General features: G+C 40.1%; 1 protein-coding gene across 1 annotated transcript in view; it reads left to right on the top strand.

Annotated features, from left to right (window-relative positions):
* The window catches only part of LOC143134928 (tumor necrosis factor alpha-induced protein 2-like), a 54,513-nt gene that overhangs the window by 23,886 nt on the left and 17,357 nt on the right, over window positions 1-13,270 (top strand). The window contains exons 4-6 of the mRNA XM_076295655.1: window positions 10,311-10,430; window positions 10,832-10,935; window positions 11,064-11,156. Coding sequence (XP_076151770.1) covers window positions 10,311-10,430; window positions 10,832-10,935; window positions 11,064-11,156 — 317 coding nt within the window. The remainder of the gene's footprint in view (window positions 1-10,310; window positions 10,431-10,831; window positions 10,936-11,063; window positions 11,157-13,270) is intronic.

The following is a 13,270-nucleotide window of genomic DNA, read 5'->3' as shown; positions in this document are numbered from 1 at the left end:
GAAAAGGCTTGATTTACACACCCTGTAAAGTACCATAAGTAGGCTGGTTTACCAAATGACAGACAGTTGAATTTCTGAATAAAAAGAATGTTGGTGCAGTTTTGAAATCTTAAACGTGTAACCCCACACAAGCATAACGTGGTTGTAGGGAGGGGATGTGCTATTTTGGAATTTTACCCGGATACAACGAATAGCCTACTATTTTTTGATTGGATGTCGGTGGCTATTTATTTTTTTGATTTTGCTGGTGAGTGGTGCGCTAGTTCTGAACCCTGCGAGAAATCCTCTCGTATCCCTGCGCCTCCTCTAATAATTATGCAGATACCTTGACATCCCTAGTAATATTTCTGCGTGAGAAATGCAAGGTGTGGTGTGTGAGCGTGTGAACTTGTTGAATTGCGTGAGACTTGAGAACCCTGCTGGGGTAAGAGGTTCAGTCCCAGGTTAAATTAGATTTAAGAAGGTATTATTTCAACTACAGACAGAACAATGCAGAGACAGACCATGTCATGAATGTGTGTGACTGGGAGCTCACTCACTGTAAATGTTTTCGTAGACTGGGTGAGATAAACTATGTAGGCTATAGCAATTGCATGACAATGATGAGAGAGAGAGACTTTGCAAAACTTGCATTTTGCAGAATGCTTCTTTCTTGCCCCTGGACTGCAAATTTCTTTATGTTCCGTGAATGCAAATTTAATGATGGCGGAATTCGCTGACGCTTATTACTAGGTCTGACTGAGACTGACAGCTACGACGTAAACCTAACTTTTCGCGCTGGCTACACTTGCGTCTTTTGATTGGATGAGCGCCAGTTTTTTAATCACAACAAAATACATGTATGTCATTGATTGGTTGCATTTGAAAGGTTGCATTTGAAGGGCGTGAAAGGCGAAATAATTTAATGTTGCATTATCGAATGTTATGTTTTGTATCATGGACATATTTGTTGCAAATCTCCTGACCACTATGTCGACCCGAGACCGCAAGACCAAGACAATGAGACCAAGACAAGACCGAGGGATCCGAGACCAAGACAAGACCAAGACCAAAGACGGTCGAGACTGTGACAAGACCGAGACCACGTAAAAGTGACCAAGTGACCAAGACCGGTCTCGAGACATCCAACTCTAGCATTTGGTCAGTTAAAAAGTCATGAAAATTAGCCTGCATAGTAGCCTAACTACATCCACATACAATATCTTATAATAGGCCTACAACAACGCATGACAAGGATGTATTCGTTTGGACAACATTAGGCTATACAGCCTAGAAAGGCTAAACTTAGGCTACCTTTAGTTTGTTAAATGTAAAGCCTAGCTTAATGTTACCCTTCTTGCCCATCTGAAATAACTCCTAGCTTTGCTCCTTCCCTCCTTTCTGTTTTTGTTGTTTTCAAAAACCTGTTATATCCGCGAAACTTTCCCCCACGGACCATCCAACGCATTCAAAAGTAACGCATTCTATTAGCTATTCCAGGCGTCAGGTGTAATAAGCTGCCCTTTTTTTGATGAACACATACAGAGTTTATAAATGATATCCTTTAATTTCATGTTTCCATATCATTATGACCTGATTCGAAATGATGTATTTATTCATGAATTAATTACAAAAGATTTAAAATTGACAAAAAATGTAAAATTCCGCCATAGCCCTTTTCATCTCGCGTACCCCCTAGAAGCAGCTCGTGTACCACCGGGGGTACGCGTACCACAGTTTGGGAATCCCTGATCTAGGCTATTTGAGTTTCTTAAAGCTGAGCTGTGGTTAAATTGTTCAATACATGATTTTATTACAGGCCAAATATAAAATAAATGTTATATATAGCCTAGATATCTGTAAATATTAGATGATCAGATGATTTACAGTAATATGTAATATGTCATGTTTCATGTTTTTGTAATGTTTCATACAGTGATGCCGGTCTACTGCAGTGAATAGGCTAAATACAACTTTGATCATTTTTATAGCCAATACATTTTTAAATAAGTAACAATCTTGACTATTTTATGCAAGAACCTGCTAGACCTATATTGAAATTCACACACCAAATTATACCGCAATATATACCGTTTACCGTCTGTGTCCCAAATTATACCGCAATATGAATTTTAGGCCATATCGCCATCCCCTAGTCAGAGGGATGATGGAATCGAACAGTTTATTTTCTTTGATGCGCCTAGTCACTCTCTCCACATGTATTCTAAGCCGTGCAATGTCCTGAGTAGCTAAAACCTCTTCACGAGACAGCTGAGAGTTCTTTCCCAGAAATGGTGGCCTGTGTACTTTACCTGGTACTAAATCATCAATTGTAAAGCCTTTGTCCACCATTACAGCCATGCCTTTGTCCAGTAAAGGGATTATTCCAGACTGCTTAAACAGTTCTTTATCACTGATAGAACCCGAGTACAGTGCTGACACAATGGTGACAGCACCGTGTGGGGACACACCAATCATTCCCTTTACTGTGGTGTGAGATTTGTATTGGGAGTACATCTCACTCTGCAAAAGCAGTGAGGAAGGGGTTTGACATTTTAGTTCAGTGCAGTCTACTATCACCTGTGTGTCAGAGTACCTTTCGAACACACTAGGCATCATGGCACGTACTGCATAATGAGACATCCAAATGCCCACAGCACCCAAAACTGTGAACAGAAAATTAGCCCAGGTTCTAATTGTTCTACTAACAGTTGACTGATGTACATTGAAGCGGTCCGCTAGATCCTTCTCCTTCAGACCCAGAGACAGATAGACCAAAAAGAGGAACAACTCATCAACCAGCGGTAGACAACGGCTCTGTAGGTAGACAAATAGTAATTGACAAGTTGCACATTGTGCAAGACAAAAGTCTTTGTAACAGCAAAGCACTACATCCGAAAATATTAAAATGTAATGTTCAAATTCTTGTATTTATCTTTTATTTCCACAACATAAAAACAGACCATCAGATGCCTACTGGTCTACGTGGTGGGTCAGCAGTCGTATCAGGAACTTCGGTTGTCGATGATTGTCCAACGCGTCCTACTTACAGTCCTACTTGGAACTTCGTGAACCCCTTGGTATTATTTGGTTTTCTGCATAAATTGGTCACTAAATGGAATATGATCTTTATCTAACTCATCACCAGCACCAGTCCCTCATTTATGAAACATGCTCACAAGCACAGGACAGGCGTACGCTCATTTTCACACAAAGCATGGCTACGCTCAAATCTCACGTCAAGTCAACTCGTGTATGCAAGTTTATTAAGGCGGCATAGCATGGTGTAGAATTCTAAGTTGAAGAGTTGAATTTATGGAATATTTTGGACCGAAGACTTTTCCTGCATATTTGTAGCCTAGGCTACTTTCCGTGTTATGGTGACCCATTTGATGGCTATAGACATAGGCTATGTGGGGAGAATCACTTTCTCTTTGGAAAGCGCAACAGTCATAAATTATGTTTTGTTATTTTCAAAGAGCAAATGGCAGTGCCGTATGATTTTGTAGCCTAATGAATGTATTTCTAGTAGACTATGATGCGTTCTCTCCGCGAAAATAAAGTATGTTGTTGCAGTTAAATCGCCATAGTTTACCGGCTTCCTTGACACTTTTCTAGCTGTCAAAATTAACAAATGTTTCTGGACGTATAATGCACATTCATGTCGTAGCCTAGGTTAAATTCTAGGGGCGAGGCCTTTAAAACGATCTTATATATTTATAGTCATATTGAGCAAAAAATAAAATCTTCTGGTCTGGGCTAAGAAAGTCTTGTCAGGCAATATAACATGATGTGTTAGTCTAAGGTCATTTTCTGGCTTTTGTTTTGAACAATTTGAAATTGGTAGCCTAATGATACGCAAGAGTAACAGAATTTACTAAGAACTGAAGTAGCCTAAATTGATAACTTTTTTCCCTACCTTGTGTAAAACCTGATGTCCTCATCGAAGCCCTTGAACCTTTCCAGCCCAAAAGACTGCCTCAGTGACAACTCCTCCAGTCGCCTCTGTAGCTCTGAGATGGCCTGCTGCTGTGCGTCGATCTTCTCGCAGGCCAGATCCAGAGCTGAAGGTTCTGGCCTGCTATCGTAGTCGTGACACCTCAAAGACAAGCTGGCATCGATCAGCTCTTCATCCTCATCCTCATCCTCCCCTTGCCGCTGTGTCCTCTCCCAGACGCTTGGCCGAGCGACCGGCAGGCTGAAATTGTTCCAGCTGAACAACACCGGAATCGCCCCGGGTTTCAAACGGCGCCTGCATAAAATGCCGACTGCAGACAGTGGTGTGTTTCCTTATTACGAAGTTATCACGCCTAATATTTCGGACCCATATCGCCCTGACTGATTCCTCCTTTGGGAACTGGTAGTGATGGAGACGAGACCGCCTATGCTGAGTCCGAGTCAAGACCGAGTCTTTGAAGGGTCGAGACCGAGTCGAGACCGAGTCTGTAGGTTTCCAAATACAGTCGAGTCCGAGTCAAGACCGAGTCTTTGAGGAAGCAAGTCCGAGTCGAGACCGAGTCCTTTAAGAGTCGAGACCGAGTCGAGACCAAGACCATAAAAAAAATTCAGTTTTCATATTCATAATTTAATATCACCCCAGTTAATAATCAACCGTTAGGCCTACAGACTAAGCTAGATTGGGAATTGTTTAGAGGAGCAGTCTTAACGTCTTAATATGGACTATGCTGACCTACAGACACTCACCGGCAGCAAAGCCATAGAGATAAATAAACGGCTCTGACGGCAGTATCTTTGCATTGCACCATGGGATGTCATTTTTAAATAATGCCGGTCAACATTGCATTGTATTATTATTGTTGTTATGTGTTGTGTGTTTTTTTTATATGAACATAAAAAATGCGTTGGTCTCGAGGACTCGGTCTGAAATTACGAGTCCTTCTCCACCCACTGTGGTCCGAGACCGAGTCAAGACCGAGTCTTTAAAGGAACGAGTCCGAGATGAGACCGAGAAAGCAGAAATTGGTCTCGAGACCGGTCTCGAGTCCGAGACCGGACTCGAGTACTACATCACTAGGAACTGGTGAAAACTTACCCCAGAGTTAATTTTCCCCAAAACAGAGCATCTCGGCACACAACAAAAACTGCTATTAGGATGTTCCCGTTTCTGATGTTTTAGCATTCTCGACATTTTAATTGAAACAAATACACAAAAGTTATCACAAATACGAATTTTATTAATGATAAGTGAAGCGAAATTTGACAGTTACCTCAGAGATCACCAAACGTTCAAACGTTACCGCTGCAGCTGTGTACGGAAGTGAAAAGCGGAAATGATTAGACCAGTTTTCTGGTTCGAACGCTGGGCGCTCCGCATAACCCGTATTTGATTCACAGGTGACACAGTGTTCTAATTAGCCCGGGAACTACTCTGGGAGCTTAACGAGCGCAGCTGGCTTTAGGCCATTATGACATCACAGCCATTCGTCTATGGGGGGAAAATTAGCTTTTTACCATTTTTAATCCCCTATTTCTGAAAAAGTATAAACTTTTAAGAAAATCTGAAAAAGTTACTCTGTTGTCCAACTCCAGACCTACGAAACGGTTATTTCAACATGTCTGTACGTTAAGCAGTTAGAGTCGCATTAATTCTTGAAAAGGTAAAAAGAAAAGGTTATAATAACTAGAAAATGCAATTCCAGGGAATTACCATTGCATGTAAATGCAAAAAAGCTGCTGTGTATAACATTATATTACTTACAGTATGATTATTCAGATTACACAGTTTTACAGTATTCTTGGTTAGATGTTAGCTTAGAGTATATGACAGTCAATGGTCAATTCAATATTGATCAACATTCTTTGTTTTAATACGGCAGAATGATACTCAGAATACACTAATGAACACTTACCAATGTAAGCTTGAAGTAAAAATCACAGTTGTGTGTGTGTGTGTATATATATATATACTAGGGCTGTCAAAATAACGTATTAATTTCGATTAATTAATTTGAGAAAAAATAACAGATTAAAAAAAATAACGCAGATTAATCGATTCCGTATGACCTTTGACCCCGAGCCATTGTAGTCAGTAACCATTAGACTGTAAAAAGAAGGAGAGAGAAGAAAACGTGCTGCCTACAGTAGATCATTGATTGGAACATTTACTTTTAAAAAACGGCCTGATGGTGTCACACATTAATGCAAAGAAATAGTGTTGACATTGAGGGGAGTGTTAATTTATTTTCATTGTGTCCCCTAGGTTATATCTGTGGCCTGAAATAGCTTGTATATGAAACAAAACTTCTTCCCGAAGCACTTTTGAATTTATTTCCTCAGCATATTAGGTCATATCATAGATTATTATGGCCATTATTAAAATAATAATAAAATAGTTCACTAATGCTGATTATTCAATGATTCATTTGAATTTAAATTTTTAAAAATACTTTCACAACAAATATTATATATGTGATTAATTTAGATTAATTAATCACAGAGTATGTAATTAATTAGATACATTTTTTTAATCGATTGACAGCCCTAATATATACACAGAACTTGATAATGCCAATCATATTATCCTAAGACAGATCTATTTATCAGTGGTAACTCTGAACTGGCAGCAACAGCTAGAGGCCTCAGTTAATGGTATTAGGTCAAATTTGATGGTGATATATACACTGAAGAATAAAAGTCAGCCCTTCAGATGATCAGTTTTAGACAGAACTAACAGCACAGCTATGTTTCACAGATGTTACAGCACAGGTATGATTCAAAGGTATGAATGGTTGACAAATATAATTCACAGGTATACATGTTCCATATAGTTAGTGAGTATAGTCCTCACACAATATATTTCTCAGAATGTCTCAGTGTAGATCTCAGATAAGTCTCAGTATGGTTAAATGGTATGTGCACAGATATGTTGAGATATGGTCACATGTTTGTAAGAATGTATGTTAGTAGGTATGTTGCTAGCAACATTGTCAGAGATGTATGGTTGACAGGTGTGCACACAGACAGGCACACATGTAATGTCATACACGGTCATCACCACTGGTCTGGTCTGGTCTGGAACCTAAAAGGCAAAAGCAAACAAGTTTAACAGTTATACCAAAACAAGGAATGTCTGCAATTGTACAATTTTTGAATACAACTAAGGTATTTAAGTGAAGTTGTTACATTACATTAGGCTGACACATTATAACCTAACGACTAACATGGTAAACAGTTTAGCTTTTTAAACAATTCTCTCAACAATTTTAGGACAATTAAAAAAAGGTAGAGTAGGCCTACAATACAATTGTTGCACCATCAAGCTACTGGTAGTTAAATACTAGCCTATAATGTTAAATTGCAAACAAAGCAGAATTGTGTGTTTTATTGTTTTCAGTTTTAGTATAGGTGATAGAATCATATTTTTTTAAAATAAAAAACTTAAACAGCTTAGAAAACTTTGCAGGCAAAGGGTCTGTTGTTGCTGTTGATAATCATATGAATAAGGAATCATTCTGATACTAAGTATCTTGATAACCAACTGCTATAACTTAAGCAGTTTGCTAGGTCTGTCAGCCACATTTTTTCCTACAGATTACAATGTACTACAAATGGAAAGTTTGATTCACGTGCCAGGCTACACTTTAATTTATAGACCAGAACAATGCAGAAATGAGTAGGCCAAGTAAACATTGTAGCCTATGTTGACAACACAAACATTATAGCTCAACTTTGTGTTTTAACAAGACTTTAGTCGTATTGTCCATTTCTAACAGTAGCCTATTCATGGCTTTCATAAGGTCCCTTTCCACAGGATTATTAATAAAGCACCAATGATCTAGGTGCTTGATTGTATACACCTGTGGAAAGGGACCTGATGAAACCCATCAATAGACGAACTATAGTATACAGTGATAGTGTTTACTTAGGCTACGTAAGAATCAGGAGCGTAGAATGACACGTAGCCTATTTGATACACAACAAGCAGTGTACAACGTTAAACATTTGTTAAAATAAAAACAGGAGCATATATTTGTTAACTTTAACTAAAATGTGAACGGTAGAAGCTATAACGTTATGACCATCAACAAGTAGCTAACGTTATTCATGCCATGAATGAAACCCATGATGGGTTTCATCAGGTCCCTTCACACAGCCTAGCTCTAGGCTATAATCAAGCACCACGCAGTCTGCATTCATAATCTATTCTAGGTGCTTGATTTCTATACACCTGTGGAAAGTGACCTGATGTTGAATAGAACCAGAGCCTAGTATCTGTAGGCCTACTTCTCTGGTTTACGTTAACGTTCTAGTTAAAACGCTGCTGGTTAGTAGGCCTAATGAACAAATGTAACGTTAGTGCATTACGTTTGATTGTCGTTAGCTATCGAAACCTACAGCTAATAGGTCACTGTAAAGTTGACGACATATTAACGTTGATTAACAGTGGGTTTCCTTACATAATACATATCAACGTGGCAAGGTGCTAACGTCAACTTTTTCACTAACGTTAACGTTACCTAACGTTATAACGTTAGTTTAGTTATTTGTGACCCATCATTTCATACATATAACGCTAACGTTACATAATGTTTGACGACATAAATGACTCAAATACCAAAAACCGAAACACTTACCTTGTCTGTAATTAGAGAAATGTGCCTCGAGCAAATAAAATGACCACGGTACAGCAGGCGAAGACGTTCAGAAGATTCAAAGCTCCAGTGGCAGCTCGCGTTCAGCTGTTGATTAGGCTATTGCTTTCAGCTGGAGGTCACGTCATAATGCTAAAAGTTGCCGCCAAGGCAGTCAATGTTAAGTCAATGGGAATTTATTGCTCTTTTATCGTAAATATCTCAAAAAGTATAAAGGTCACAAATTTAAAAAATACATTGTACAATTGTCCGTTACAAGACCTTTGTAGGAGTGTTTGAATGACGTCAAATGGTTCAGTGGTTTTATTGTCATTAAACGTCAAATTTGGTCGGAAGAAGAATAATAACAGATAAGAAGAACAGTGATAATAGTCCATTGCATTTACATGCAATGCAATAACTAGAAAATGTAATGCCAGAGGAATTACAATAGTGGATGGAAAACTGTTGGCTTAATGTTGGGAGGGAGATTCCTGGAAAAAAAACTTTGAGTTCATACAAACCCTCGTACCAAAAAACATTGTGTGTCAAAGCGTTCATGAGATATAACACTCAAGGTGTTTTTCACATTGACATTTGACCTCCAACATCAATTCACTTCATCTTTGAGTCCATACAAACACTCATACCAAATTTGAAGCATATGCGTCAAGCCGTTCTGGAGATATAATGCGATAAGAATGAGATATGGCTGTGACTTTTATTTTGACAGACGGGTAACACTTAAACAGGATCTGTAGTTTTAGGGAGCGCCAGATTGTATGCATTAGAAGCTGAGACAGTTTGATTAACAGGTGACACCTGTGCCAGTGTTCTGAATTATGGAGTCAGAACAACGACATAAAGATTGTGTACCCAATATGATTTGCACAAATTTGCAACCGTTTTGTAACTGTGGAATTAATTTGTCTGTGTGCAGAAAAAATGCGTACCTGCAGAAATATTTTGTGCACTTGTGAAAAACAATTGTCCACAGGGATTTAGTTTGAATGTGTGTGGAACAGCTTTATAGCTACAGGCATGGGAGAAGTGCGACATATATCTTTCGTGTGCAAACTGGATCTACGAAGCTACAAAACTTTTTTACAGACACGAATTTTGGCAGTTTTGTCGTCGTTTCTGAAGAGCCAATCAGTGAATTTTGGCACTGTCTTGACAGTTTCTGCAGAGCCAATCAACACGCCTACTGATTAGCCAATCAGGGTACGTCCTGTGTCACATCTCTCGACCAGGGTCGGCAGCAAAGATTCTAGAACAGAGCTGGTCGGCAGGCACAGAGCTAGCGAACTTAGGTCGTAAATCTAACAAGTTAGAAGCTATGCCTTTTACAACAAGGCTTTTGATGGAAAAGTGGTGTTTATTTCCATAATCTTTGTTTAGTGAACGCATAAAACCGTCAGTTTGTAGGCTAAGCAAGAAGAATCAAGAATTACGATCTTTGAGTTTGTTTATCGTAACCTAGCAACCGAAGAAGAAGCCAGGAGATTTCAAGATAGTGGATTCCATCCACTATAATAAAATATGTGGTGTGAGTTGGAGGAAACATCCTAGCGCTTCACTTCCTGTTCAGGGGCATGTGGGCGGGGCATGTTCTCAAGTAGGCCAAGATTAAAGAGCTCTGGAAGGACTTTGAAGAAGTGTGTGTGTGTGTGTGTGTGTGTGTGTGTGTGTGTGTGTGTGTGTGTGTGTGGTGTGTGTGTGTGGTGTGTGTGGTTTTAGACCGAGCTGAAGAAATGCGTACAGAATGCTCTGCAGATGGCGAAGCAAGCCTGGAGGGGCGGAGCCACACAGATGTTTGACGGCTGCTACTTTAGTCCTCTGGCCATTGACATCATACAGGTTGGTTTCCACCTGCCAAACTATATGTTTTGAGTTTGTGTGTGTGTTTGTGTGTGTGTTGCATGTGTGTGTGCATGTGTTTGTGTGTGTGTGTGTTTGCATGTGTGTGTGTGTGTATGTGTGTGTCTGGGTTTGCATATGTGCGTGTTTGTGTTTACGTGCGTGCGTCTGTGTGTTTGCATGCGTGCGTACATGTGTTTGTGTGTTTACGTGCGTGTGTGTGTGTGTGTGTGTGTGTGTACATGTGTGTGTGTGTTTCCATGCATACATGGGTGTGTTTGTGTGTGTTAACGTGCATCCGTGCGTCTGTGTGTGTGTGTGTGTTTGCATGCTTGCGTACATGTGCGTGTGTGTGTGTGTTTGCATGCGTGTGTGTCCTGATGTGTGTTTGTTCTCTGCAGTGTGTGGATGGCAATCTGAAGTCGTGCAAGGCTGTGCTAGGTGATGACCTCACACACACACACACACACAAGCTGCTGGCAACCCTGACACTCTTCTTCCGCAGGCAAGTACAGCATCACTCTGCTCTCACAAGCTGTGTGTGTGTGTGTTTGACTTTTGTTTTGAAATGTTCCTGTAGTTTTGAAATGTTCCTGTAGTTATCAGGACTTTTGTTTTGAATTGTTCCTGTAGTTATCAGGACTTCCTGGAGAAGGTGATGAAGCAGAGTGGAGCCCACAGCAGACCCGTTGTCATGGCGAATCTCACCTGCCTCCGGCAGTTCAGGTGAGCATAGGAAACCATCCCATCATACACACACACACACACACACACACACATCCCATCATACCACCAGTCCAGCCTCCAGTTCCTCTCTCTAACACACACACACACACACACACACACACACACACACACACACACACACACACACACACATACATACACACACACACACACACACACACACACACACACACACACACACACACACACACACACACACACACACACACACACATACACACACACACACACACACACACACACGCGCACACATACATACATACACACATACCTTACCATGAGTCTATGTGTGTATTTTTATTTCCGTATGTGTGTGTGACACTGTACTGCAGTGGTTCTCAAACTTTTTCTTTCATTTCCCACTTTGATCAAGGGGGCATTTTCGAGCCCCACCTGTCCATCATCGCTCTAAGAAAGTGCATCAAGCTTAAAATTGTCAAATTTATTGAAATAACAACAAGTTCTAAATATGTCCTCTTCAGCAGAGATAAAATCAGCTGGTGCTGCAGATATAATATAAATAAATACATAATGTGCCACTGTAAATTAAACACACATATTTCTGTTTTCCAGCAACATATTAGCACAGGCCAATATTTTACAGCATTGTACAATATATTCAATCAAATGGCCTACCAACATGCTGCATTAAATGGATCCATAATCCAGTCATACTGAGCACTGCTGGTTGGGAAATATTTTTGAAATAAACTTTGCAGGGATGTGATGTAGGCCTACTGTTTAATACATGGGATCACAAGAGTGGCTCCCGAATCAGACGTTTCAGCGATTTCAATCAGATTCTCAAATGCATTAATACTGTCGCGATCGAGGCGCCTGTCCCATACCTCGAGTTTTTTGGTGAATGCAGTAATCTTATCTGCTAGGTGAGGTAGGTCATTGAGCTTTCCAAATATATTGCTAAGATAGGCCGGCTTCATCAAGACATTTTCATTAGTGAACGTGCTTGCAGATTCGTATGCGCTCTTCCTCCAAGAAGAGGCGACTCGGAGCTCAAACACGCGCGACAGCACTTTGCCTCGGGAAAGCCACCTTGCCTCGCTGTGAAACAGTAGGACACAGCTGTGTGGTCAGCTCCCATCTCCTTGCAAAGTGCGGGGAACAGACGCGCTTTTAAGGGCCGGGTCTTGATGAAATTCACCACTCTCACAACAACGTTCAAAATCTTATGTAGGTCAGGACTAACTAAGCTGCCTTGACACGAGCGCTTCCCTGTGAATAACACAGTGCGTCCATTGCGCATCGGGTGCTACCTGGGCCCAGGTTACAGATAACAAAATAAATAAAAAACTCCTGTTTTCACGTCAGCGCGCCCCACCTGGCATGTCTCCGACCCACAGTTTGAGAAACGCTGCTGTACTGTGTGTTAATGTATGTGTGTGCGTGTGTTTATAGGGAATTTGTTTATGTGTATGTGTGTGTATTTTTTGAGTATGTGTGTGTGTATTTGTGTTTATAGGGAATTTGTTTATGTGTGTGTGTGTATTTTTTGAGTATGTGTGTGTGTATGTATTTGTGTTTATAGGGAGTTTGTAACTGGGGAACCTCATGAGTGTGTGTGTGTGTGTGTGTGTGTGTGTGTGTGTGGGTCATTCTATAATACGTGGTACATTTCGTGTCTCCAAGATAAAGATTTTGTTTGACAATTATGCTAATTAAGACAAGCTTTCATCAATAACAATTCTTTATAGACTGAATTTATCCACAAAATATTAAATTAAATATTTACAGTTTTTCTCGATTACTTTGATGCACTTAATGAAACTGGGATCCACTTAAACTTGAGCTCTAGAACTCCCTCCCCCATGTGTGTGTGTGTGTGTGTGTTGACCTCTTCGTGCCTGTCCTTCTCTTCCTTTCTTCAAAACACATCTCAAGACCTTTCTGTTCAATGATCACTTCTCCTCCACACCCAAAACATACATGTAGCTAAATAAATTGTCTTAGTTGTATTGTTTTGTTTGTTTGTTATTGTGTTTCCTTGCCTTCCTACTATGTAAAGCGACCTTGGGTTTGAGAAAGGCACTTTATTCAAAATAAACGTATTATTATTATTATTATTATTATTATAC

Source organism: Alosa pseudoharengus, unplaced genomic scaffold, assembly GCF_046254945.1.
Source record: "Alosa pseudoharengus isolate Yale_2024_CS ecotype anadromous, Long Island Sound unplaced genomic scaffold, YU_APseudo_1.1 YU_APseudo_1.1_scf_2, whole genome shotgun sequence".
NCBI classification, from domain to species: domain Eukaryota; kingdom Metazoa; phylum Chordata; class Actinopteri; order Clupeiformes; family Clupeidae; genus Alosa; species Alosa pseudoharengus.
This window is presented reverse-complemented; position numbering and strand designations above follow the sequence as displayed.